The sequence below is a fragment of the Equus quagga genome, chromosome 7, assembly GCF_021613505.1.
Source record: "Equus quagga isolate Etosha38 chromosome 7, UCLA_HA_Equagga_1.0, whole genome shotgun sequence".
Lineage (NCBI taxonomy): Eukaryota > Metazoa > Chordata > Mammalia > Perissodactyla > Equidae > Equus > Equus quagga.
In genome coordinates, this window is record NC_060273.1 from 30156756 (window position 1) to 30180306 (window position 23551).

Sequence of the window (23551 nt, forward strand, 5' to 3'; positions counted from 1 at the left end):
ACGACCGAGCGAGAGCCGACGAACAGGTTTTCGCTTTTTAATTTAAGGGAAGAGGAATATGATCTAATTTCAATTTGCGATAAGATAAGATGTTCCCGATACTGCGGCTCCGATCAGATTACGTCCTAATGCGCTCTGTAACGTGTCAGCGCCGCCGACGGAGGTGGGTGCGTGCTGCCTGAGTGACGACGCGATGGGCCGGTGCTCGAGCCATCCGTCTTCATCAGCGGCCCCGGCCCACCCGGGAGACCCCGTTACTGCAGGATCTGAAACTCCGACCAGGGACCGGAGGGCTAGGAGGGGACCTCCGGGTGGACCAGCAGGAAGGGCCCCCCCCCGGGCGCCTCCTTGTGCCTCCACCCTGAAGGGCACGGCCGGCCCTGGGTCAGTGGCCCGGGGGGACCTGGGTGGTGGAGGAAGCTGGCTCAGGCCCTGGGGGCGTCGTGGAGGCCCTGGGCAGACCTCCCTTCCCAGGAAGCCCAGAGACGCTGCGACGCAGGGAATGTAAGGTCACACAGTCTGTGGGCGAGCGAGGCTCCCACCCTGGACCCGGCCAGACACAGCCCTCCTCTGGGGAGCCCCAAACGGGCCGGGCCGCCGAGCCCCTGGGAGGAGCCCCTCGCAGGGGGAGGCCCGGCTCCCCACATCCTCCCAGAGGGAGGCTGAGGACCCTGAAACCCAGGCCTCGCCCCTGCCTGACACGTGACCCTGGGCGCTCCTCCATGACTCAGTTTCCATGACTCAAGTCAGAGGGACAGGGTGCGAGGCTGTGCCTGCTTGGTTTTTGTGAAGGGCCTGTGTGGTGGGGGGCTTCCTGGCGGCCACCCCTTCCCCACTACTTTCCGCTGCCCACCCCCAAGTGCCCCCCAAACTTGGACATGGCCAGGCCTCAGCCCACGGCCCCACTGCTCTGAACGGCCTCCATGGCAGGCCATGGCCCCAGACCTGCTGGGCCACAGGGACGTGTGTGGACGTGGGTGGGGGTGCAGCCCAGGGACACCCTCCCCGACCCCCCGGCCTCGAGGAGTGCCTCCTGTAAGCACAGGCAGGAGTACTGAGCGCCTCCTGTAAGCACAGGCAAGAGTACTGAGTGCCTCCCATATGTGCAGGCAGGAGAACTGAGCACCTCCAGTACGTGCAGGCAGGAGCACTGAGCGCCTCCTGTAAGCGCAGGCAGGAGTACTGAGCGCCTTCTGTAAGCGCAAGCAGGAGTACTGAGTGCCTCCTGTAAGCACAGGCAGGAGTACTGAGCACCTCCTGTAAGCACAGGCAGGAGTACTGAGCGCCTCCTGTAAGTGCAAGCAGGAGTACTGAGCGCCTCCTGTAAGCACAGGAGGGAGTACTGAGCGCCTCCTGTAAGCGCAAGCAGGAGTACTGAGCGCCTCCTGTAAGCACAGGCAGGAGTACCGAGCGCCTCCTGTAAGCGCAGGCAGGAGTACCGAGCGCCTCCTGTAAGCGCAGGCAGGAGTGTGCGGCCGGGAGCCACCTGCCCACGTGAGCCTCGTCCGCTCGGCTGCACCAGACGGCCGTGTCCCCTGGAGCCCGCAGGCCCTCTCTCATTTGGGGTGAAGGCCCCTGGGCCTCCTGGCAGGCTGTTGGGGGCCCCTGGGGGGTGGGACCTGGGCCGGGCCTCCTCGGAGCTGTGGGCAGTGAGGCCAGGCCCCCTGTGCCCCTGGGGCCATGCTCTGGTCCCCAAGGCCCCCCGCTCTGCTCCCGGCTGAATGGACATCACAGGACCTGGAACTCCCGTGTCCCCAAGGACGCGCTGGTGCATGACCTTCCACGGCAGGGTCGTCCGGGGTCGGCAGCGGCTGGGCCCCTGGCCGGGAGCATGACAGTCTGCTGGCGGCTCAGGGCCAGGGGGACTTGGCCTGCCCGGGGGCTCCATTTACCGGGCACCAACCTGTGCCCACCCGGCATCCCCAGGGTGGCCTCTGGGGCCCCGGGGAGCAGCCGTGATGGGGCGGAGCTCCCTCGCTCCGTGGGGACACCTCTGAGGCGCGTGTCCCCAGCAGGGCCAGTCCCGGTGTCCCAAGGCCGTAACGGGCTGGACAACGATCCTTCTGCAGAATCCGTCTCAAAGACCCCACACTTGCCCCAGGCCAGCAGGGGGTCCCAGGGCCATGTGGAGGGCGCAGCCCAGGGAGCAGTGCAGACGGGTCCCAGGTTCCCATCCCGGGCCGCATGTACTTGCTGTGTGACATCAGGGGGGTGGAGTCACCTCTCTGAGCCTCAGTTTCCTTTTCAGTAAAAGGAGCTACTTTGCTGAGTGGCCCTCTGCCTCCCCCTGGTGGTGAAGAGGCCACACTGCGTGGGTCCCCGCGGGGCACGTCTGGGAGGACAGCGTGGGGGCCGTGGCTCAGCCAGAGGGTCAGGCGGCTTGACCCCGCCTGCCACCAGGTGGGGGAGCGTTGGCGTTCAGCCATTGCCGAGGTCCACCGGGACCACATGACGGGCTCCCGAGGCGGCTGGAGACGGGACAGGAAGACGCGGCCACCAGCCGCCCCTCACAGATGGGGAGACCGAGGCCGGAGGGGACATCACTCTCCCAGGTCTCCGGAGAGGGGCCAGGGCGGCTCGAGGACTCGGGCCTGAGCGGCAGGAAGCCCCTCGGCCTGCTCCCCGCCACCAGAAAGCAGGAAGGGCCCCGCTCCCACGCTCGACCCAGGAACCCGGCCACAGGGCCTTGGTCCGGCCGGCCTCGCCCCGAAGACCAAGGTCGCAGACCTCCAGGTCCAGAGATCCCGCGAGGGGCCAGCACCCGAGGGCACCTCGCACAGGTCCTGCCACGTCCCGCCCCGAGAGGCTCCTGTCCAGCCAGTCCACGCGGCCCCAGGCCGGGCGCGGCCACACCGTGCCGACCGGAGCACGGCCGGGCCCCGGAGACGCGCACAGGAGAGGGACCCAGGCCACGAGCAGAGTCTCTTTATTAGGGCCACTCGGGCCCGCAGAGAGGGTGTGCGGTCCCCACGGCCCGGCCCCGCCCCTCGGTGCGCCCTGCTCAGCCAGGCGGGGGTCCTGCGGCGGCTCACTCGGGGGTCCTGCTTCTGCTCCTCGGGGACCAGATGCTGGACAGACGGAACCTCGGTTTCTTCCTCTGGGACCCGCCGCTTCTCTGCAGGTCTGCGGGCGACGGGCGCTGCGGCTCGGCTCACCCGTCCTCGGCCACGGCCGCCGGGTCCCTCCCTCCCGCCAGCAGAGCCCTCCCGGGGCCCCTGAGCCTGCAGGATGCCCAGACCCTCCGCCCTCCCCCACGGGAGCCATGGGGCGCCGGCCTTCACAGTGGCCACCCAGACCGGGCGCCCCTCGCCCCGCCCACACCAGCTACTTCTTGGATCCTCTCAGTGACAGGGAACTCACTCCCACACCCTGACTGTGTGGTCACCATCTGCTTCTCAGATCCCCAAGCAACCGGGAACTTGATCCCTCCAGCTGAGCCCGCCTGTCTCCAGGTGGACGTGCATCCATGTCCCCAGGAGGCCCAGCCTCGCCCGACCGCCAGCCCGACCCCCAGGCCTGCCCTGCCCCCAACTTACCCAGCTTCTGGATCATGTTCTGGAGCACCTCGTCCTCCTCCCGCTCTCTGAAACGGGACCAAGGGGGCCGTGAGGGGCAGCAGGCCCTGGGGGGCACGTGGGCCTGCCTCAGTCCGCCCCACCCCTGAGCCCAGAGCCCACCTGACACCAAGGTCACCACCAACAGGCCACACCTTGGCACTGCCCTCTCCCTCCCTGGCACTTCCTCAGCTTCCCGGGCCCAGACTCTCATCAGGACACGGGGACAGGAGGGGCCTGGGACGACCCAGGACAGTGACATGGGGACAAGAGGGCCCTGAGATGACCTGAGACAGTGACATCGGGACAGAAAGGCCCTGGAATGACCCAAGACAGTGACACGGGGCAAGAGGGGCCTGGGACAACCTGGGACAATGACATGGGGACAGCAGGGTCCCGGGACGACCTGGGCCAAGGCCCCCTCAAACTCAGAGAGTAACGTGTTTGAGTCTCCACCTGGGCCACAACCCTGGGTGGCCTGGAAAGGTCCCTTGTCTAGACGCGGGGACAGGAAAGCTCTGTGGGGACAGTTGTGAAGCTGGTGGCCCAGTGCAGCACCAGGGGACACACGTGGCTGCATGCATTGAAAATAAAAATAAAAGTGACATTGCATCCTCTACTGCACGGGCCACAGTGCAAGCGCCCGACAGCCGTGTGTGACCCGCGGCGGCGCAGCGGACAGCACGGGCCCGAGAGCAGTCCCGCAGTCGCAGAAAGTTCTGTCGGCCAGGGCCCTCCTGACCGTCTGGGAACACGGGGGACTGAGGGGCTTTGTGGGGGGCGGCCTCTGACAGGCTGCTTGGGCAGGGCCCTCGGCCTTGGCCCCACCTGGGGATGTGCACAGAAGGCAGGGAGGTGACCAATCACAGCCTGGTGGGAGGGGCCTGAGTTCCAGCCCCACTACCTGGGCCCCCCTCCCCTGGCCCCCTCACCTGAGCCGGTCCTCGTCCAGGGAGTCAATGATGTCGCTGCGGTCATTCACCGTGTCCACGTACTGGTTCAGCAGCTCCTGCTCCCGTCGCCGGTCCTGGGGTGACTTCAGACCCTCTGCAGGGACAGCCTGCCGTCAGCGGGAACCCTCTGTCCCACCTGCTCAGGGGAGGCGTCCCCACCGCCCAAGGGTCAGGCTCCTGCACTGGAGGAGGCCGCTAGGGCCTCGGGGGCCTGCAGGGAGCTCTTGGCAACTGTGACCGAAGGACCGAATGATCGAAGGGATGAATTAATGAATGCACGAGTGAACGAGCAAATCAATGAACGACTTGAGTGAACGAATGAATGAGCCAGCGAGTGAGCGACGGAGTGAATAACCGAATCAGAGACCGAGGGTGGCTGGCCCTTCTGGGGGTCGTCTCACCCACTCTCACGAAATCTGCCCACTGCAGAGATGCGGAAACTGAGGCTCGGGGCCTCACCCCCACGGAAGAGGGCAGGGGGGACTGCCAGGACGCGAGCCCCCACCCAGGGGCGCTCTGCCACGGCCCACGCTTGTCAACACTTGCTTCCTGCACGTTGCGCTCATTAACTCACTTCCTCCTCCAGGCAGCTCAAGGAGGTGGGAGCTAGGCTCCTCCCCACTTTGCAGGGGCTGAAACCCAGGCACAGAGAGGTCAAGTGACCTGGCCAAGGACACACAGCCAGGAAGTGGAGGAGCTGAGACGACTCTGGGCTCCAGGATGTGCCATAACCACGACCCACTGGCCTCTCCAAAGGGTGACCACCCCAGGGAGCCCGCTGGAGGGGGCTTGGGAAGCCCATACCCATGCCCACCTCCCGGGGCTGAGCCCCCCACCCCCCGGCTGGCCCGGCTCGGCTGCTCTCCAGGCTGAGGGGACGCACCGGGCTTGGCCATCAGCCGGCGCAGCTCCCCCTCGATGTCCAGCTGCTGCTCCTCCAGGCGCTGCTCCCTGGCCCTGCCGAGGGGACGCAGCCATGAGGCCCGGCCTGCCTGGCCTCCCCACGCCTGCGCCCAGAGGAGGCGGCCATCCTGGAGGGGGCGGCGCTCAGGGAGGTGGAGGGGGCCTCACTTGTACATCAGCTCTGACTCCAGCCGCAGCAGCAGCTGCTTCTCGTGAATGAGCCGGAACCAGTCCACCATGAGCGCGTCCTCCGAGGCGTCTGCGGAGAGAGCCAGGCTGGGCGCGGGGCGGGCGGGGGCCGCGCGGGGGTGGGCATGGGCGCAGGGGCCGGGGTGTCCCTGGGTCAGGCTGGCGGAGGCGGGGCGGGCGTGGGCTCACCCCCCTCGGCGGCCCGCAGGCGCTTCTCCAGCTCCACGCCCCTGAGCTCCAGGGCGTCCAGCTGCCGCTCAATGTCCTGCACCTGCCGCTGGATCTCTTCCGGGGGCACGAAGTCAGGGTGCAGCTGGGGACAAAGGGCTGGTGAGGGGCGCCTGGAGGCGCCGGGCTGAGCCCCTCACCCACTCCCATCCCGGCCAACTCACCCTGACGGGGGAGGTCACTGCCTTGCCATGTGGAGCGGAGACACTCGCCGGAGCCGGGGGCCTCCCTGGAAAAGGGACAGGACGAGCCTCCTGAACCTGGGGCACCAGGCCCAAGGCGACCCAGACGTGGCCTGGAAGGGGGTCTGACCCCTGACAGCTGGGCCCACCAAGCTCCGCCCCCTGGGATGCCCCCTGCGCCCCCGCCTGGCTTCCCTGCCCTGCCCAGCTGGCCCCTGGGCCGCCCCCACTGGTGCCCAAAGGGCAGGAGGTCACAGGCAGATGCAGGCTCCGTCCCCATGAGTGCCCAGTCCACCCTGGCCCCCGCCCTCCTCCAGGTCAGCAGCACCGGGCAGCCCTCCAGCATCCAGGCTGCCCCGTCCCACAAGCTGCCAGGAGCCGACGCTCCCGGGTTGCCAGGTATCTGCGACGCCGGTGGCGGGAGGCAGCGGGGGCCTCTGTCCAGTCCTCCTGTCCCCACCGGGCACCTCCTTCTCAGAGGACCCCAAACAGAAACGGGGCCGGCACCCCTGGGCTGACCTGGTTTGCTGTGAGGGGGCTTCTCCTCCTCCTTCTGGCTCCAGGCTGGGCCTTCCTGCCCCGACGGCTCGGGCCGAAGCCAGTTGTCAGAAACGTCCAGGCTGGCAGGGACGGCCAGCTTCCTGCGTCGGGACGGGGACGGGGACAGGGAGGGGGATGCAGCTGCCCAGGGGTGGGAGACGGACCCACGTGTCAGGCCAGCAGGCCCGGTGTCCTGCCCCCTGCCTCGCTGAGCTGGGCAGCAGGGACACCACGGGCCTCCCCAGCCAACACGGGGCCACCCTCACAACCCTGCACCCACGTCCCCCTGTGAGGGCAGAATCTTGACCCTGGTCGGCACGGGGGGACAAGGCCAGCGGACTAGTGCACACACATGTGCACATGCTTGCACAGGCACACACTGCCCGCCCAGGACCACTGTCCCACCCCCCCGTGGTCCCCGGCTGGGGAGGCTCAGGCCACCTCGGGGCCCCGGGTTGGGCCCAGCGTTACCTGAGAGGCCAGGTCCGGGGCGGGGCGGGCTCGGCGTCCTTTGAGGCTGCACAGGGGTCAGGGTGATGCGGACGCCCCCCTCTGAGCCACCAGAGACCTTCCGGGGGGCATTGCCCACCAGAGGCTCCCCTGGGACCCGAGGCTCCTTTGGCTCCAGGGCCCTGGACGGGAGCAAGAGGTCAGCCGAGGGAGGAGGGACGTCGTGTGCCTCGTGCACCTGACCGGCCACGACCCTCTGGAACACCCACCTCCACGGGTGTGAGCGCATGCTCTGGGACTCATGGCCGACACACACACGCACAGACACCCCCAGGCCCAGGGCCCCAGGGTGCACCGGAGCCCGCTGCCCACCCACACGCAACATGCCATCCACACATGCAGGGCGGCCACTCTGCACAGCAGGCCCGGACCAACATGCCCAGCGACCAGGCAGGGCTCGAGGGCCTGCCTGCCCCTGGCACCTGTGGCCTCATGAGGAAATGTGGCCCTGTGTCACTCAGACTGGTGTGAGCTGTCTCCTGTCACTCAGACTGGTGTGAGCCGTTCTGTCACTCAGGCCGGTGTGAGCCATCACTGTCACTCAGGCAGGTGTGAACTGTCCCCTGTCACTCGGGCTGGTGTGAGCCATCCTGTCACTCAGGCTGGTGTGAGCCGTTCTGTCACTCAGGCCGGTGTGAGCCATCACTGTCACTCAGGCTGGTGTGAGCTGTCCTGTCACTCAGGCCAGTGTGAGCTGGCCTCTCTCACTCAGGCCGGTGTGAGCCATCACTGTCACTCAGGCTCGTGTGAGCTGTCCTGTCACTCAGGCTGGTATGAGCCCTCCCGCCACTCAGGCCGGTGTGAGCCGTCCTGTCATGCAGGTAGGTGTGAACTGTCTCCTGTCACTCGGGCTGGTGTGAGCCATCCTGTCACTCAAGCTGGTGTGAGCCATCCTGTCACTCAGGCAGGTGTGAACTGTCTCCTGTCACTCGGGCTGGTGTGAGCCATCCTGTACCTCAGGCTGGTATGAGCCATCCTGTCACTCAGGCAGGTGTGAACTGTCCCCTGTCACCCAGGCAGGTGTGAGCCATCCATCACCCAGGCAGGTGTGAGCCATCCGTCACCCAGACAGGTGTGAGCTGGCTTCTGCTACTACAGCTGAGATGCACACATGTCCCTGCCGTGAGCATGGTTGACATGCACTGTCATTCGCCCGCAAGCATCTGTTGAGGACCTACTGTGCGGCCCTGTGCTGGCTCAGGCTACATGGACACAGACCCTGAGGCCAGGCGGAGGTGCAGGCCCCTCACCTCTCAGTGCGGTCCTTCTTCTCCACGGGCTTCAGGCGGGCCCTCCATCCTGCCGGCCCATCCTCCTGGCCTTCCTGGGGGCTGGCACTCGGGCCTGAGTGGAGGGCAGGGTGATGGCTTGTAGGGTAAGGGGGAGTCTGCTGGGAAAGGCTGGCTTCACCTGTCCTCTCTTCCTGCAGCCGTCCCGCCCTAGGCATCCCCACGGCCAGCATGCCACACTGTGCTGTGTGTTCTGGGGAATCACTCCCCCTCTCTGGGCCTCAACTTCCCTGCTGCCAAACAGGTGAGGGTGTGGCAGGCTGAGCCCCAAGGGCACTGACTGTCTGTGCATCTTTGGGCCCCCTCCCGCACGCCGTGGATCACTGTCCCACATTATGGGGACTCTTACCCTTTGCCGGTGGGGCCTCCGGCTTCAGCCTGGAGCCAGCACCCACCCTGCTGACCTCTGAGGACACAGCTGAGCTCTTCCTGCCCAGCTGGGGCGGCGTCGATGCCCATGAGGTGGTGCTCACACTCAGGGGGGCTGGCGGCTCAGTCCTTGAAGGGGGGTGGACCTGAGGAGATGGTGATGGTGACAGCTTGGTGGATGGACTTGCTCGTGGTCCTTCAGTTCTGGGATGGGAATTCAGAGCAGGGGAGGTAGTTGGGGAGGGCCTGTGGGTGAGAGAGAGGGGGCATCAGGCACAGGTGGATCCAGGAACCCCTCCCACCATGACCCCCAGGCAGAAGCCTCAGAGCCTCCCTTGGTGGCTGGTTCCCAATGCCCACCCTCCTGAGGGAGGAAAGACAGTCCCTCCGAGGGACGAGGGTCCGACCATGGGCATCCACGTCTGGATGGCTTTACCCTCCTATTCAACTCCAGTATCGGCTGAGATTAAAATGCCCCCACCACACACTGTGGATGGGGTGTGTGGGTAGCGGCCAGCCTGGGCCTGCCCAGCTCCCTCCTAGTGACATGCCTGAGGCCTCCACACGGGCTGCACGTCCACAGGTCATCCTGCATCCCCTCGGGGGCACACGCATGCAGAAAGTAAGGCTGCTGGCACCCGACAGGGCCCAAGGCGGGGACCCTGGACACCTCCCCAAGGCAGGGCAGCTCCTCCATGTGCCCACTCTTCACAGGACCATTTCTCTGCCCTGCTTCCCCCCAAATCTGGGCCCAGGGTGACAGCCAGGTTCCAGGAGGAGCTGGGTAACCCCTAGTGAGACACGCCCTTGCACAGCCTCGGCCCCCAGGTGACCTGGACACCCCGGTGCCAGAGCGGCAGGGCAGGCCGGCTCTCCCCGGCCCTGGGCCCACCTGGGCGCCCCTGGGCACCACAGGTGATCCAGTGGGGGTCAGGCAGCTCTGAGCTGGGAGTCCCCCCAGATGAGGGGCAGAGAGCACAGCATCGTCAGCCAGCTCAGTGTGGAGCCTCCTCATTCCCTAGGTGACTGCAGCCGGGTGAATGGCATCCCCCCCAAAATTCACATCCCCCCAAAGCTCAGCACGTGAGGTCATTTGGAAATAGGCCCTTTGCAGGTGTAACCAAGTTAAGATGAGGTCACCCCGGATTGGGGGCACCCCAAAGCCAATGACAAGCGTCCTTATCCGAGACAAAAAAGCAGAAGACAGACTCAGAAGTGCAGACGGAGACAGAGGTGGAGGACGCGGCCACAGGCCAAGGGCCGCCTGGGCCGCCAGGAGCCGGAAGAGCAGGAGGGACCCTCCCCCAGAGCCTTAGGAAGGAGCGTGGCCCCGCGACACCCGGATCTCGGACTTCGGCCTCCAGAGCTGTGGGGGAATCAGGGGCTGTCGGTTTGCGCCCAGCCTGCAGTGCTCCGTCCCAGCGGCCCCAGGACACTAACACGGCACCCCGCCTCCATCCCGCCATGGTGTTTGCCCCGCGTGCAGCATGCGGGAGGCACTGGGACGCAGGCAGGGGGCCGAGCCCCGCTGGGCTCACACGAGCCGACCCTCAGACCACTCACAGCTCGGTCCTCCTCGGTAAAGCGAGTGTCCTCAGACGGCACCAAGAGGGCGCCGCGCAGCAGCCAGGCAGCAGTGTCCCCACACCCGCGCCCCGAGCAGGGAAATGGTGGCTGTACAGTGACAACCGTGGCCCCTCCCGCAGGCGGGCAGGGCAGAGCCCGGACCCCTCCGGCCTCGCAGGACCCCAGGCCACACCCCAACTCACCTGCGGGGTGCCGGGGTGCCAGCCTCCCCGAGCCCCGGCAGGGTCTTCCGGAGGAAGCTCCGCGCCTGCTCCCTGCTGCTGTCCCCAGGCGGCGTGGCCGCGGGAGCCGGGGCCCTGGCAGCGGGGCCGGGGCTGGGCGCGGCTCCAGGCGCCTGGAAGAAGCGCTCCCGGGCCTGCTGGGTCCTGGAGGCTGCCGGGGTCCAGGCAGGGGCCTCCGCGGGGCCCGGAGATGCTGGGCTGGAACTGAGCTTGGTCTGGGGGGCTGCCACGTGGGGGGTTGCCCGGCTTGGTGGGGTGGCCGAGCGAGGGTCCGGGGCACTCGAGGTCGGGGCAGGACGGGGGCTGACGGTCACCGGGCCCCGTGCCGGCGATGACCACCCTGTCGGGGAGCTGTTGGTCACGCGCGTGCTGGCTTTGCCGCCCAGCAGGCCTGCTGAGGGCCGGGACCCGGCTGGGCTCCCCCCCGGGGCGTGGGAGGAGGTGGTGGCCGGAGGGTCAGCTGCGGCTGGAGCGAAACCTTTGGCAGTCGAGTTGCCCACCACAGGCTCCCAGGTTGCTGGCCTGGCCTTAGGCTCCGCCTCCTTCTGCCCGCTCGCCTCCTGGGCCTTCCGCGGGGCGCTGGGGGGCTTGGAGTCCACAGGGGTGGCCCCTGGCGGTCTGGGGGCCCAGCCCGGCAACTTGGGGCTAGCAGAGGGGGCTTTGGGCTGATGGCTGGAGCAGACGAAGACGCTGGGCTCTCCTGTGGCCCTGTAGGCCCCCGAGTGCAGCGTGTTGGAGCACTGCTGACACCTGGGGGGCAGAGGAAAGCCCCCAAGGAAGCTGCAGGCGTGTGTGTGTCCATCACTCGTTCCCCCCACTGATCACTCATTCCCGCTTTCCCAGGAGCACGCACTTACGTATTCCCGTGTTCACGCATGCGGTCGTTGATTCACTCAACAAACACCTCTTCTCACAGTTGCAAATCATTTTGAGTCACAGCCTCCACCAAGGACACCCCAGGAAGTGTGTGCACACGCACGCAGTCCTACCTGAAGCAGCTACGATGGTAGAGCTTCCCGTCAGCCAGGTGTCGCTGCACGAGGTGCACGTACTGGCCGCAGACCCCACAGATGCTGCTGACGGAGCTGCCCACCGAGGCCTGGCCCTTGGGAGGGGAGGGGGGCCAGCGGACATGTCTGAGCTCCCACCGTGGGCAGGAGATACCGGCGGCCCCAGAGCCCCCTCCTGACGGCCGCCCCATCGATCAGCAGGCGAGAGGATCCCATTTTACAGACCAGAGACTGAGGGAGGTGCAGCCAGGCTGGTGCCCAGGCCAGCTGGACGGCAAGGTCAGAGTCTCCAGCCTGGCCCACAGGGAGGGAACTGTGGGGTCCCCCTAACTTTAGGGGTCCCGGGGGCCAGGAGACAGACGCTGGCACCTCCTGCTCCTGCCCCAAGACACAGAAATCCCATGCAGTTCCCAACATCCCGGGGCCACCTTGCTGCAGCTCTGGGGAGCCTGGTGTGACAGCCGGGGACAGCAGGGGGCGCCCAACCACAAGTCATCGCCCGACCGGCGTGGGGACGCCCTAACGCCCGGTGTGGGGCTGGCCCGGGGCAGGGGACACACCCCGCATTCTTTCCCGCCCCACCCAGGAGGGAGGGGACAGAGCAAGAAGCCTGGTGGAGCCCAGAAAGGGCTGGGTTTGGGGTTGGAGCTTGGTCTGCAGGACCTCCTGGGCCTCAGTTTACCCGTCTTTACGATGGGGATCATATCCCCATCACTCAAGGTTGAAGGAGCTGGGGGAGCCAGTCCTGTGGGGGATCTTGATAAACAGCAGCTGAAGGCGCACCCGGGACCCGAGGGGACCCCCGCCCCCCCGCCCCCGGACCCCGGGCACCATGGTTAAGGGGCCATGCTCAGTCCCACGCGCCCCACTCAGTGAGAGCTGGTGGGAAACCCAAGAACCAGAGGGAGGTGGGCTGGGCGCTTACAGCCTTTGGGGGGGTCCCCTTGGCACCGCCATCCTTCTGCTGGACGATGGGGTTTGTACGAACTGGAGACAGCGGCTGCCCCCAGGCTGGGGTGGGCGAGGGCCTGGCGGGCTGGGACGGGGCCTTCTTCCCCTTCGGTTCCTCATCAGAGCCAGATGGAGGCCTCTTCACACCGGCCATGCCCCCAACTGGCAGAGACACGCAGGGTCAGGGGGCCCGGCCACGGTGGCTCTGAAAGGGTCTGCTCTGGGTCCCCAGGAGGGTCCAGTGCCCGGTGCCCGGGCCGTGGGGTGGGATGGACGGATCCTGCGGTCTGGGGGGCCCGGGGGAGGGGGCAGCCCCAGCGAGTGCATTCCCGGCAGGGGCCTGGCCTCGCCCCCTCGCCCCCGCCTGGCCTCCGCTCTGAGAGCCCTGCTCCGGGGGGAAGAGGGCCTTTTCTGTTCCTCCACAAACTGGGAACAGGGAGGGAGGCGGGGCTGGCCCTGCGCCCAGAGTGATTCCGGGGATTTCTAAGGCCCCCCCATGAGGGGTGTGGGGGAGGGGAAGCGGCTGAGCCACCGAAGCAGCTGGAATAAAGTCCCCCCGGGCCGCCCCTGCCCGGCCCCCTGCTCCCCTCCCCTCCTGAGGCCCCTCCCTGCCAGGCCAGCCCATTGCCATAGGGCCGAATGTCAGGACCAAATGGGGGGCATCCGAGGCCAGGCCTGGGAGCCCCCACGGGGTCTGCCAAGCCACCGAGGCAAGAGCTGCGGGAACAGCGCCCCCCAGGGGGAGAAGAGCAGACCCAGGGCCAGGAAGGGGAGGAGGGTGTGCCCGTGGCGGGGGGGGGGGGGGGGGGGGGGGGGGGGGGGGTCCCCACTCACTGGGGGAGCGCCCGTGGAAGTAATTGTAGTATTGAGACACGTAGGTCAGGATGCTCAGCCGGTCGGGCACCTTCAGGGCCACCATGTCCTCGGCATCCAGCAGGGCCGGGATGCCCAACTGCTCCTCTGCCACGCGGAAGGCCTGGGGGATGGGGGCGGTCAGCAGGGGGGAGCTGGGAGACCCCTCCTCTTGGCCCGGCTGCCAGCTTGACCCAGGAGGCAGTGGGGGGCAGAAAGGTCGGGTTCAACGTTGGAGCTCTGCTGGCCTGTGGGACCTCCCTGGCCTCAGTTTACCCATCAGTACAATGGGGACACATCTGGACGACGCAGGACTGAGGAGCTCAGGGAGCCAGCCCCATCGCGGGGGAGGGCTCTTGGTAAACAGCAGCTGAGGTCGTGCCCTGGATCCCAAGGGGACCCCACCCCGTCTCAGGCTATTTGTTCTGAGGACTCTGGTCCCATGTTACCCTCGAGCCCCCTTGAGCGCCCCACGCCCCCCGTGCCCGTCAGCCTGGCAAACACCACCAAGCTTTGTTTGGTTGGGAGTAGCTTTCTCCACAGGCGGGGCCGTCTCCGAGGCCAAGAGGGGACACAAGGGCCGCCTGTGTCCTGGGAGCCAAAGCGAGGTTGGGGGGGCATTCTGGGGCTGGGACAGATGCCCTGGGCTGGGCGCCTCCCAGGCCAGGGGACAGGGCACACCCGCCCTCCCAACCCGGCGGTCTTGGCTCTCCTTCCGCCCCCATCATTCCTCCTCTGCCCCCAACTCTGCATGTGGGTGTCGGCGTGTCCATCCTGACCCCTCCCCTCCCTTGGCCAGCCCAGCCGGCCTCCTGCCTTCAGTCCCCATCCCTCACTTGATGACTCCCACACTTCCGTCTCAGGACCTTCCCTAAACTGCCTATGACCCCCACGCGGGTGTCCCATGGCGACACCTCAATCTTCACGAGTCCAAAATGGGGCTCCTGGGCCCTCCCAGACCCGCAGCCCCCGCCCACAACAAACCCTAACACCAAACAAACTCCTCTTCAAAATACGTCCAGGACCTGACTCCCTCCCCTGCCACCGCCGGCCCTCCCCTCCCTTGGCCCCTGGCCTCCCGCCCTGAGCACAGGTCTTGTGGAACCCACGGCTCCCAGCACAACAGGCTTCAGGGAAGAGGCCAACCCCTTCCCACAGCCCCAGCCTGCCTCTGTCTTCCCCACTCTGTTCCAGCCACACACAAACTCTGTTCCAGCCACACCCCCACTATTCCAGGAACCCCACTCTGTTCCAACCACAACCCTGCTGTTCCAGCCCTGCCCCCACACTGTTCCAGCCATGCCGCCACTGTTCCAGCTGTACCCCAAATCTGTTCCAGCCACGCTCCCTTGTTTCTCCTACAAGCTGGGCACCCTCTGGCCCCAGGGCCTTTGCCCGTGCAGTGCCCCCCCAAAGGCAGCACTTTCTCCAGATGCCCGTGGGGCTCCCTCAGCTTTACTCTTACCCAGCGAGGCCCTCGTCCCCCAAGGAAACCACATACCACGGCCTCCAACACCCCTCCCCCTGTCCCCCTGGCACTTGTCCTGCTGACAGGCCACACTGTCGTCAGCGCAGTCCAACAGAGCTTTGTGACGCTGGACCTGTTCTGTCCCAGCCGTCCGCGTGTGGCTAGGGAGCGTCTGAAATGCAGCCAGCGCGGCCGAAGAAACGAATTTATCGTTTTATTCCATCTTGAGTCAAACGCACATTCAAGTCGCCCACACACAGAGATCACCGTCCGTCCCCGCCGGAGGGCACAGCAGGGGCACAGCAAGCCCCCAACAGATGGACGGAGGGACGGACGGACGAGGGAGTGGCTCTGCCTTTCTGCCGTCAGCCCATGGGGACAACGGGGTACAAGGCCCCCGGGGCTGGCAGCGTGGGGAAGGGTCTCAGGGCTGGCCCGGAGGGGCAGGGTCCGAATCCAGGCCGGCCGGCCCACAGGGCTGGGGCAGAGTGGTCAGGCCCCTGCCGCTGGCCTATCCCACGACCCACCAGGGCCCCGCCCTCCCAGAGCCGCCCCTGCACCCTGGGGGGAGGGAGGGTCTGGCAGCCCCCCTCTCCGTCCCCCACCAAGAAAAGGAGGGGAGCAGGAGGGCCCCACGCAGGGGCAGAGGTGCTTCTGGGGAGCGACTCCCACGGCTGCCCCGGAGGAAGGCTGGACCCACCAGGGGGCCCGGCGGGCAGCCTCCAGGACCCGGGCTGGGGGCGCGGGGCAGACCGTCCGCGAGGAGGAACGGGGACTCACCAGTTTGTTGTTCTCGTAAATGTTTTCCTTCCTGAGAGCATCGAAGTTTCTGGAAAGTAAAAATACAGCTCAGAGTCCAGAAGGAAGGGGCTGGAGGGCCTCAGAGGTCACTATGCCTAAATGGGGAAACCGAGGCCTGAATGGGGCTGTGGAGGAGTGAGGTCACACAGCGACCGTGAGGAGGGCAGGGCTGGGCACAGGGATGCCGGCCAGCCCCTCGGTCACCTGGGCGCGGACGCCCTTGGTCGGCCCTGGCAGCCTTCGCCTCCTGTGCCCTGCAAGGCCCAGCCCTCACCCTGCCCTGCCCGCATCTGGGTGGCCGCAGGGTTTGGCCCAGAGAGGCCGAGCGCCAGCCGGGGCGGCCCAGCCAGGAATAGCTCCCAGTGGGCTGCTTTCAAACCCTGAGACGCTCAGGGCCCTGGTGGGTCACGGGAGGCCAACGTCCAGGGGTGAGACCACAGGGTGGACATGAGGCTCCTGGGCAGGGAACAGAGCCGACGAGCAGTGAGGGACGGAGCTCCACGTGGCCCAGCGGTCAGGGCGGGCCGAACCCTCGCTCCCTCCTCCGTCGGGTCATCACTGTCTTTACCCGGCACCTCCCACGATCGCCCCGGCTCTCAGCTCTACACCCACAGACGCTATCACACCCGCCTCTCAAGGATCAGGAAACTGAGGCACAGAGAGGCTCCGTGACCTGTCGGAGGCCACACAGCAAGGAAGACAGGCCCCGGCGCCAGCGTCCAGGCATCTAAAGTTCGAACCATTGGGGAGTGGCATTAAACGTCCCTGGTGCCCAGCTCCCTCCTGAGGGGGCACCTCAGAGCCCCCGCCCTGAACACACACTGGCCCACAGGGGCGCAGCCACGGTTCCAAAGGCCAGGAGGAGCCACGCACCCGCTCCAGGTTGGCCCCAGACTCCGCGCGCCATGGCCACACGCCACGGCCGCTGCACCCCAGGGCCTCTGAGCAGACCACACGGCTGACTCAGCCCTGCTGTGGCCCGGGCCCGGAGCCCCTGGGAGTGCTGGTTAAATGGCCATCTGTCCGTCTCTCCCCGTAGCATCTGTGGGGTCCTGGACGGCAGCCTTGCCACTTCGGGGTGAATGGATTGTTACAGAAGCCGCACGGCACGGGAGAGAGCTCAGGCCGGGAGCCATGTCCAGACGCACCCAGGCCACACTGCCTGACCCCCGATGAGCCCTCTCTCCTCTCCTGGCCTCAGTGTCCCCGTCTGACGGTTCTACTGCAGCTTCTGATAAAGAATTTGGGGACCCTGGCTGAGGCCAGGCAGGTCTCAAACGGGGTACCCAAGACCCCGCAGCCACCTGACCTGGGATGGCCTGGCTCCAGCCCTGACCTGCACTGACCCCACCTCTCTGACTCCATAACAACCCTGGGAGGCCCATCACACAGATGGGGACACTGAGGCCGGGGTCGGGGCAACAGCCGGCTCTCGCCACCAGGTGGGAGTGGGGAGAGGACGGGGCAGTGGTCGGCCCCCCGCCCCCCCCCCCCCCGGAGGCCCCGCCGGCCCCCCGCCCTGCCGTCCGTTCATCAACCTGCCCAGCTCTCCGGGAAACCTCGCCGTTTCCGCTCGGACCCCCTCCCAGGTAACGCGTTCCAGATGCCGAGACCACCCCGTGAGCACAGAGGGTGCTTTTGTGCCGCGGACCAGACAGGGATGGGTCTGTCTGCGGGTGGACAAATGACCGGAAGGAGTAGGAAGGGTGGTGTGGCACCCGCTTGCTGGGTGGTGCTGTCCGCGCAGCCGTACACCCACCGCCCATCCCGGGTGGACCCCACCAACGTCCACGGGCAGGGAGGGGCCAGTCTCCGTCCCTCGTCCCAGGGGCTCTCTGCACGCTGGCCCTCAGTCCTCTGCATCAGGGGGCTCGGAGCCCCTCCCTCTCTCCCAGCCCCATCCCTCCGAGAGCTCAATGTCTTCTCCAGACCTGCCCCGGGTCACTGACCCAAACAGCAAGATGCCCAGGGCTGGAGGGCAGGATGACAGGCTCTGTTTTGTCTCCAAACAAGCAGGAGAAGGGGGCCCTCCACCCCCGGGGCTGCCTCAGTCCACCCCCCGCGCTGCCTCGGTCCACCCCGGGGGCTGCAGCAGCTCCGTCCTCTGGGCCCTCTCTTCCTCCAGACCCAGGGCGAGCATCTCAGAGCTTCAGGTGGATTGAGGCACCCACAATAAGTGAGCAGGGCTAAAGGGGCGCAGGCCGGAGGTGGCAGAATTGCCCTCCACTCAAGTTCAAGGGCCACCGCCCCATAGCACCACGTCACAACGGCTCCCCTGGGCCCTCAGGGCCTCCATGGCTGGGCCGGACCGCCCTGGTCAGTCCCACAGCGGCTACACCTCTCCAGACCAAGACCCCTCCAAGTACGTCTCCGCCAGCCTCTGGGCTTCGCTCAGGCTGTTCCCTACGCCCGGAACGCCCTTTCTCATCTCTGCCCAGCGCACCGGCCAGGTCCCTCCCCAGAGGCTCCCCGCAGGTCCCCGGGCAGACACTTCTCTGCCTTCGGCTGGCCGAAGCATGAGCTCACATCCCCCCACAGCATGGGGTTCAGCTGGCATCGCCCTAGTCCCCGAGGGCCACACGGCCCGGAGCTCTGAGGCCAGGCGCTGGCGGAAACCGCGGAGTCGGAGCTGCCTTGCAAATCCCTTCAGAGGGCGCCAAGCAGGGACCCCACCCGTGGCTCTCAGGAAGCCCAACAGGACCAGCCTTCCGCCAGCGCGGGGGCCCTGGGGGGATGGGCTGAATTGTGGCCCCCCAAAAGATGTGCTGGGGTCCTGACCCCAGGACCTCTGAACGTGACCTGACTTGGGAACAGGGTCCTTTCAGAGAGAATCAAGTCAAAACGAAGTCGCCAGGGTGGGCCCGAGTCCAACGTGACAGGTGTCCTTATAAAAGGGGGAATTTGGATGCAGAGATGCCCACAGAGGGAAGATGATGTGAAGGCACAGGAGGACACAGCCGTCTACACACCACGGCAGGGGCCTGGGGTGGACTGTCGCTCAGCCTCAGGAGCCAGCCCTGCCGACACCCTGATCTCGATTCTGCACTGATCGGCGGGACGATGTGTTCTGGTGTCAAGCGCCCAGGGCAAGACTGTGTCCCGAAGGCCCGGGAGATGGACAGCCAACTTCGGCTGACGTGCTGGACCGAAACGCGTCAGCTTCCCCCCGGCTCGGCCGAGAACCTGCGCACCGGGTGGGCTGGGGCCCGGGGCACCGTCCCAAGTCAGATCATTTTTTTTTCAGTCGAACTCCCTTAATTTAAAATCCAGTATATTCTGTACAACTCCTGGGTACCTGCCATGGGGTCAGGCATGCAGCTGGCGCTCTATAAATGCTCGCTGATGAATTAATTCATCCAGTGCTGGCCGAGTGAGGGGACTTTTGTGGCATCCGTCCATCCTTTCAACCTTGGCAGATGAATGAACTCATTGGGTCTATATGTCCGACGTGCGACCATCCTCTCTCCACTGTCTGCCCAGTGCCAACCGGTGCCCAGCCCTGGGGCCGCCTGGCCTGGCTGGGAGAGCCTGAGGCTCAGCCCCGGGTCTGCCTCCCGCTGGCCACAGCCACCCAGGACCCCACAGCCACCCAGGACCATGGACCCCAGATTGTCGAGCCAGCCAGCCCCCTGCCTGGAGGGAGGGGTTCCAGGCACAGGAGATTCAAGACACGAGCGACCTCGGGAGAGGGCAGAGGCCGCCTGGGGTCGAGGCACGGAGAAGAGGTCCCAGTGGGCACAGGGCTGCGTCCCAGGGCCCCACCTTCTTGCCACCAGGTGGGCAAACGAGACACCTCGGCCTCCAGATGCAGAACTGCCCAGACTGGAGCAGACCTGGCCCCTCGCCCCCGCCCCAGAGCAGGGCCCAGCCGGGAGGGGTCAGCCGGGGGTCTCCAAAGTGGCCTGAGAGGGGCATCAGGGGGCCACCGGGCCCTGGGCTGTCCCCAGGGAGGTGGGCGGGCAGCCTCTTTCCAAGCCCATCCTGGAGAGGCTGGCCGGAAGGCAGCAGCTGGGCCTGGGCAGCGGGCCCTTGGGACAGGGAACAGAAGGCCTCTGTCCCCAGGCCGCTTCCTGCTGACCGAGAGCCCGGCGTGGGGGGGAGGGCAGCCCAGGCCCCCCACCCTCTGCTCTGGCCCACCAAGGGAAACAGGGCTGCTCCGAGCTTCTGGGGGGCCCTCTCCTGACCCCCCAGCACGAGTGTGTCTCCAAGAGCGGGCAGGGAGACGCCCCTGCTTCCGGCCCCCGTGCTAGAGGCACAGGTCACCTCACAGTGGACAGAGTGAGGAGGCCCGGCCAAAATGCAGCAGGTCCCTGACTTCCTGACACCCTCCCCGGGCCCCTCCATGACCCCTCCAAGCGGTCCGGCCTCCAGCGCCGGGTGGCTCCCTGGCCACCCTCCTCCCGCCACCTGGAAACCTCGGTCCCTGCAGGTCCCAGGTCAGGCCGGAAGGGGAAAGAGGCACTCCAGCCCTGACAGGCTGACTGCCCAGGGGGCGGGAGGGGGCTGTTTGTTCTGGGCAGTCCTGAGCTCACCTGGCTGCTTGGCAGACGTGGCGTCACCGCGGAAACAGGCCCTGCGGGCGGGCAGGCGGGCGGGTGGCTGGGCAGGTGCCCTTGAGGTCCGCCTGCAGAAGACCTGCATCGGCGGGACGGGCATCGCTGGGTGGGCCCCGAACAGAGAAGCACGCGAACTTCCCAGGGTCCCCCTGGCGCCACCAATGGGGGTGGCACGTGCCTCCCGGAGCCGGGGCCCGAGGAGCAGGTGGAGGCAGAACCAGGAAGCGCGTCCGGAGACCCGAGTCCCCCACCTGGCTGGCTCAGCGCCCGCCAGCTCCTTTGCAGCTGCTGCCCGTGGCCCGGCCAAGAGGAAACAGCCTCGTACAGCAGGAAGCACAGACGAGACAAGGGAAGGATGTCCTAGTGGCAAAGGTGGGGGACCTGGAGACAGGATGTCCACTTTCCTGCTGCCAGAGGCTTGTCCCCAGACGGGGGAGTCGGGGGGGCTCCCCCAAGAAGACAGCCACCCCGAGCGGCCCTTCAGCACCAGGGCTGGGGCACGTAGGCAAGCCTGTACTTGTTTCGGCTGCTGCCGTAATGACTGACCGCAGACCGGGTGGCTTCAAACCACGGCCATGCATTCCCTCACAGCTCTGGGGGCCAGAAGCCTGACATCACGGCTCCCTCCGGAGCCTCTGGGGGTGATGCTGTTCCTCGTCCCTCCCAGCTTCTGGCGGCTCCAGGTAGTCCTTGGCTCGTGGACACAGCATCACTCCAGGCTCTGCCGCCTCTCCCTGCAGAGCCCTAACCATGCAATGACAACTCCCGAACTCCTACCATATCTACTGAACCCCGAATGCACGACCTCGCCCATAGAACTCCCACTCCATGCTGACATCTACTGAGCGCTGTCATGTGCCGGGCACGCTTCCAGGCACGGGGGACCCAGCAGGGAACAGAACAGAGACATCCCCGCCCTGCTGGAGCTGAGTCCAGTGGGGGCAGATGACAGGACGATAACCGAGTCAGCAGTAAATAAGATAGCTCGGTGCCCACGTGTCACTGCAGGTGGGAGGGCGGCCTCCAGTCCTCCCTGTCCCAGCCCTCGGACTCTGCAGCTACCTTGAGCTGTTATTTGTGCATGTGTGCGCCCTCTGTCTCTGTGACCACAGCGTCACTCAGTGAGGCAGGGGCCAAGGCTGTCTTGTACGGGATGCAGGGCCGAGTACACAGCAGGCACTCAATAACGGTTACACGGGCAGCTATAGGACGCCTGCGTGTGCCGGCACGTGGACACACCCATGTGTGCCCTCCTGTGCTCACCGTGGGCAGTGCGTGCCAGGACAGGCATGCACACACACACCCAGGCCTCCAGTCCCAGCACAGCTGGGAGCCCCTGGAAGCTCCCGGGGCTCGGAAAGGCCCCAAATCTCCAGTTATACTGTCATGCTGGGGCTGCTGGGCTGGCAGACAGGGTTGCCATCTTTCCCTCCAATCACAGACTTCTGCGGACCCCGCCCAGGCTGCCTGGGCTCTGTCCCCAGACAGCCTTACCCAGGACCCTGCACGCACCCCGGTGGGACTCAGCCTCCCAACCGCCACTCCTGGTTCCTCTCCCCGTCTCCACGTCCCCAGCTCACCCCCATCAAAGTTCAGCTTCGGGTGCCGAATGCGGAACCACATTCTGCCCCACTGTCTCCTGCCTCCAAGGGCGGCTGAGGCACAGCCCGGCGTGGGGAGCAGCAGCTGCTGTCCAGATGCCACGTGGGGGCTCCCCATGGGGCCCCACAGATGCATTTCCCAACCTCGGGCAGGAAGGGGAAATACCTGCAGGCCTCTTTCTCAAGGCTAGAGTCTCCGCACAGAGGGGTGCTTGGGGACAGTCCCTGGGGGTACAGGGGACATCTGGGTGCAGGGGAGGTGCCCCAAGCACCAGCCCCGGCTCTGCCTGACGTGCTCTGTGACCGAACAAGGGTGACTCCTCTCTGGGACTGAGTTGCCCCATCTGTACAGTGAGAGGCCTGACCAAGGCAGGATCTGGAAGGTGCGGCCTCCATCCGGCCTCTCCCAGCCCTGAGACCTCCCCGGCAGGCGCACACCCACCCCGCAGGCTCCAGCCGCCACCGCTCTAGACAATGCTCGTGAACACCACACTTTCTCCAGAAGGCGCCTGGGCTGCAGGTAGCCTTCCAAGAACACACTCCCTGAGCCTCCGCCCACCCAGCCCCGCCAGGCCCCCTTGCAGCAGCCAGTTCACAGGAGTCAGGGGACCGGGGCCTCCCTGCACAGAGCTCTGTCTCGGCAAGCCAGGTCCCAGTCACAGCCAAAGACAGTTTGCTGAGTGAATAACAGCTGGAGCGGGTCCAGGGTGGGGACAAGATCCAGCAACAAGGAGGGGCCAGCCTCCCAGCCTGGACTCCAAGACCCTCCACAGGGGGAGATGACCTAGCCCCCTCCCCTGCGCACTTCCCACCTCTCCCAGGACGCAGGCCCAGCCCCCATCTCAGCCCCATCACCCTCAGCTGTGGAGGCCTGGCTGACAGGACGCTGGGGGGTCTCAGGCTTCCTGCTCTGCCTTGGACCCTCCCCCACAGTGCCCCTGGGCTGCGTTCCTAAAGCTGCCTGCACAGCCTGGGGGAGGCGCAGCCCCGAGTGACCCTCAACCCGGATCCGGTGAGTGGGGAGGTCCCAGGGCAGTGGGGGTCGTAGAGGGCCCAGAAGGGCCGCTCTGCCGGCCGTTTCCCAAGGAGACCGAGGGGGAGGGGTGGCTGTGGCCAGAGCCCAGGACGCTGGCCTGAGTCACGGACTGACTAAGCCAGCGGGGGCGGCCGGACGTCCTGGCTCTGGCCCAGCCCCACTCAGTGGACAGGCAAACTGAGGCCAGGGGGCAGCCTGCAGGGGCCACAGGCGGGCTGTGCCTGCGAACCCGGCTCCGCTCGGCCCCAGCTCGTCCCCCCACATCCGCCGTCCCGCAGGTCTGACTCTGTGCCCACTCCCCCGGCCCGGAGCAGCCTGGCCTCAGTTTCCCCGCGGGGTCGGGGCGCGGGCGCGGCGAGGGCACTCACATGAGGTCGGGCCGGTGGCGGTGCAGGATGGCGCAGAAGGCCAGGCCGTCGCGGAACGACGTGGTCATGTTGGTGATGCTCACGTCCCGGTAGCCCTCGCACTGCTGCCGGCACCACTGCTGCAGCGCCTGGATGGCCGCCATGCGCGCAGCGGCGCCGGGCGCCCCGCGCTCCCACCGCGCTTCCCGGAGCCGCGGCCGGGCCGCCCAGGACGGACGCTCGCGCGGACCGCAGACCCGCCGACCCGGCGGCCGAGCCCGGCCCGCGCCTGGGAGGACGAGCAGCCCGACCCCGGCGGCCGAGCCCGGGAGGACGAGGAGCCGGCGCCGCGCAGCCGGCGGGAGAACGGCCGAGTCCGCCCGCCGAGCCCCGCCCCCGGGCCG

The 23551-nt window shown here is 66.9% G+C and overlaps 1 protein-coding gene across 3 annotated transcripts; it reads right to left on the reverse strand.

The window, feature by feature from the left end:
* Nucleotides 1-2910: 2910 nt before the first annotated feature.
* MICALL2 (MICAL like 2) lies at nt 2911-23544 on the reverse strand. Of its 3 annotated transcripts, none has more exons than XM_046668669.1 (17): nt 23169-23544; nt 15587-15635; nt 13321-13462; nt 12461-12648; nt 11515-11630; nt 10487-11275; nt 8698-8963; nt 8310-8403; nt 7021-7181; nt 6529-6690; nt 5992-6056; nt 5789-5912; nt 5579-5669; nt 5391-5464; nt 4487-4601; nt 3537-3583; nt 2911-3123 (listed from the first exon to the last, which is right to left on the reverse strand). In XM_046668669.1, exons 1-17 carry the CDS (start codon nt 23309-23311, stop codon nt 3029-3031), a joined length of 2721 nt encoding a protein of 906 aa, XP_046524625.1. In that variant the 5' UTR covers nt 23312-23544; the 3' UTR covers nt 2911-3028. The 3 variants fall into 3 exon arrangements, with proteins under 3 accessions (XP_046524625.1, XP_046524626.1, XP_046524627.1); XM_046668670.1 differs by lacking the exon at nt 23169-23544 and adding an exon at nt 20140-20415; XM_046668671.1 differs by lacking the exon at nt 23169-23544 and adding an exon at nt 18903-19204.
* Nucleotides 23545-23551: the final 7 nt, after the last annotated feature.

Coding starts and splice junctions, on each gene's coding strand:
- MICALL2 (XM_046668669.1), bottom strand. CDS start 23,311: ATGGCGGCCATCCAGGCGCTGCAGCAGTGGTGCCGGCAGCAGTGCGAG. Junction 11,631..12,460: donor AGGGGACCCCCCCAAAGGCT/GTAAGCGCCCAG, acceptor TCCCCTCCCAAG/GGCCAGGCCTCGGTGGGCAG. Junction 8,964..10,486: donor GGCACCCCGGCACCCCGCAG/GTGAGTTGGGGT, acceptor TCTCACCCACAG/GCCCTCCCCAACTACCTCCC.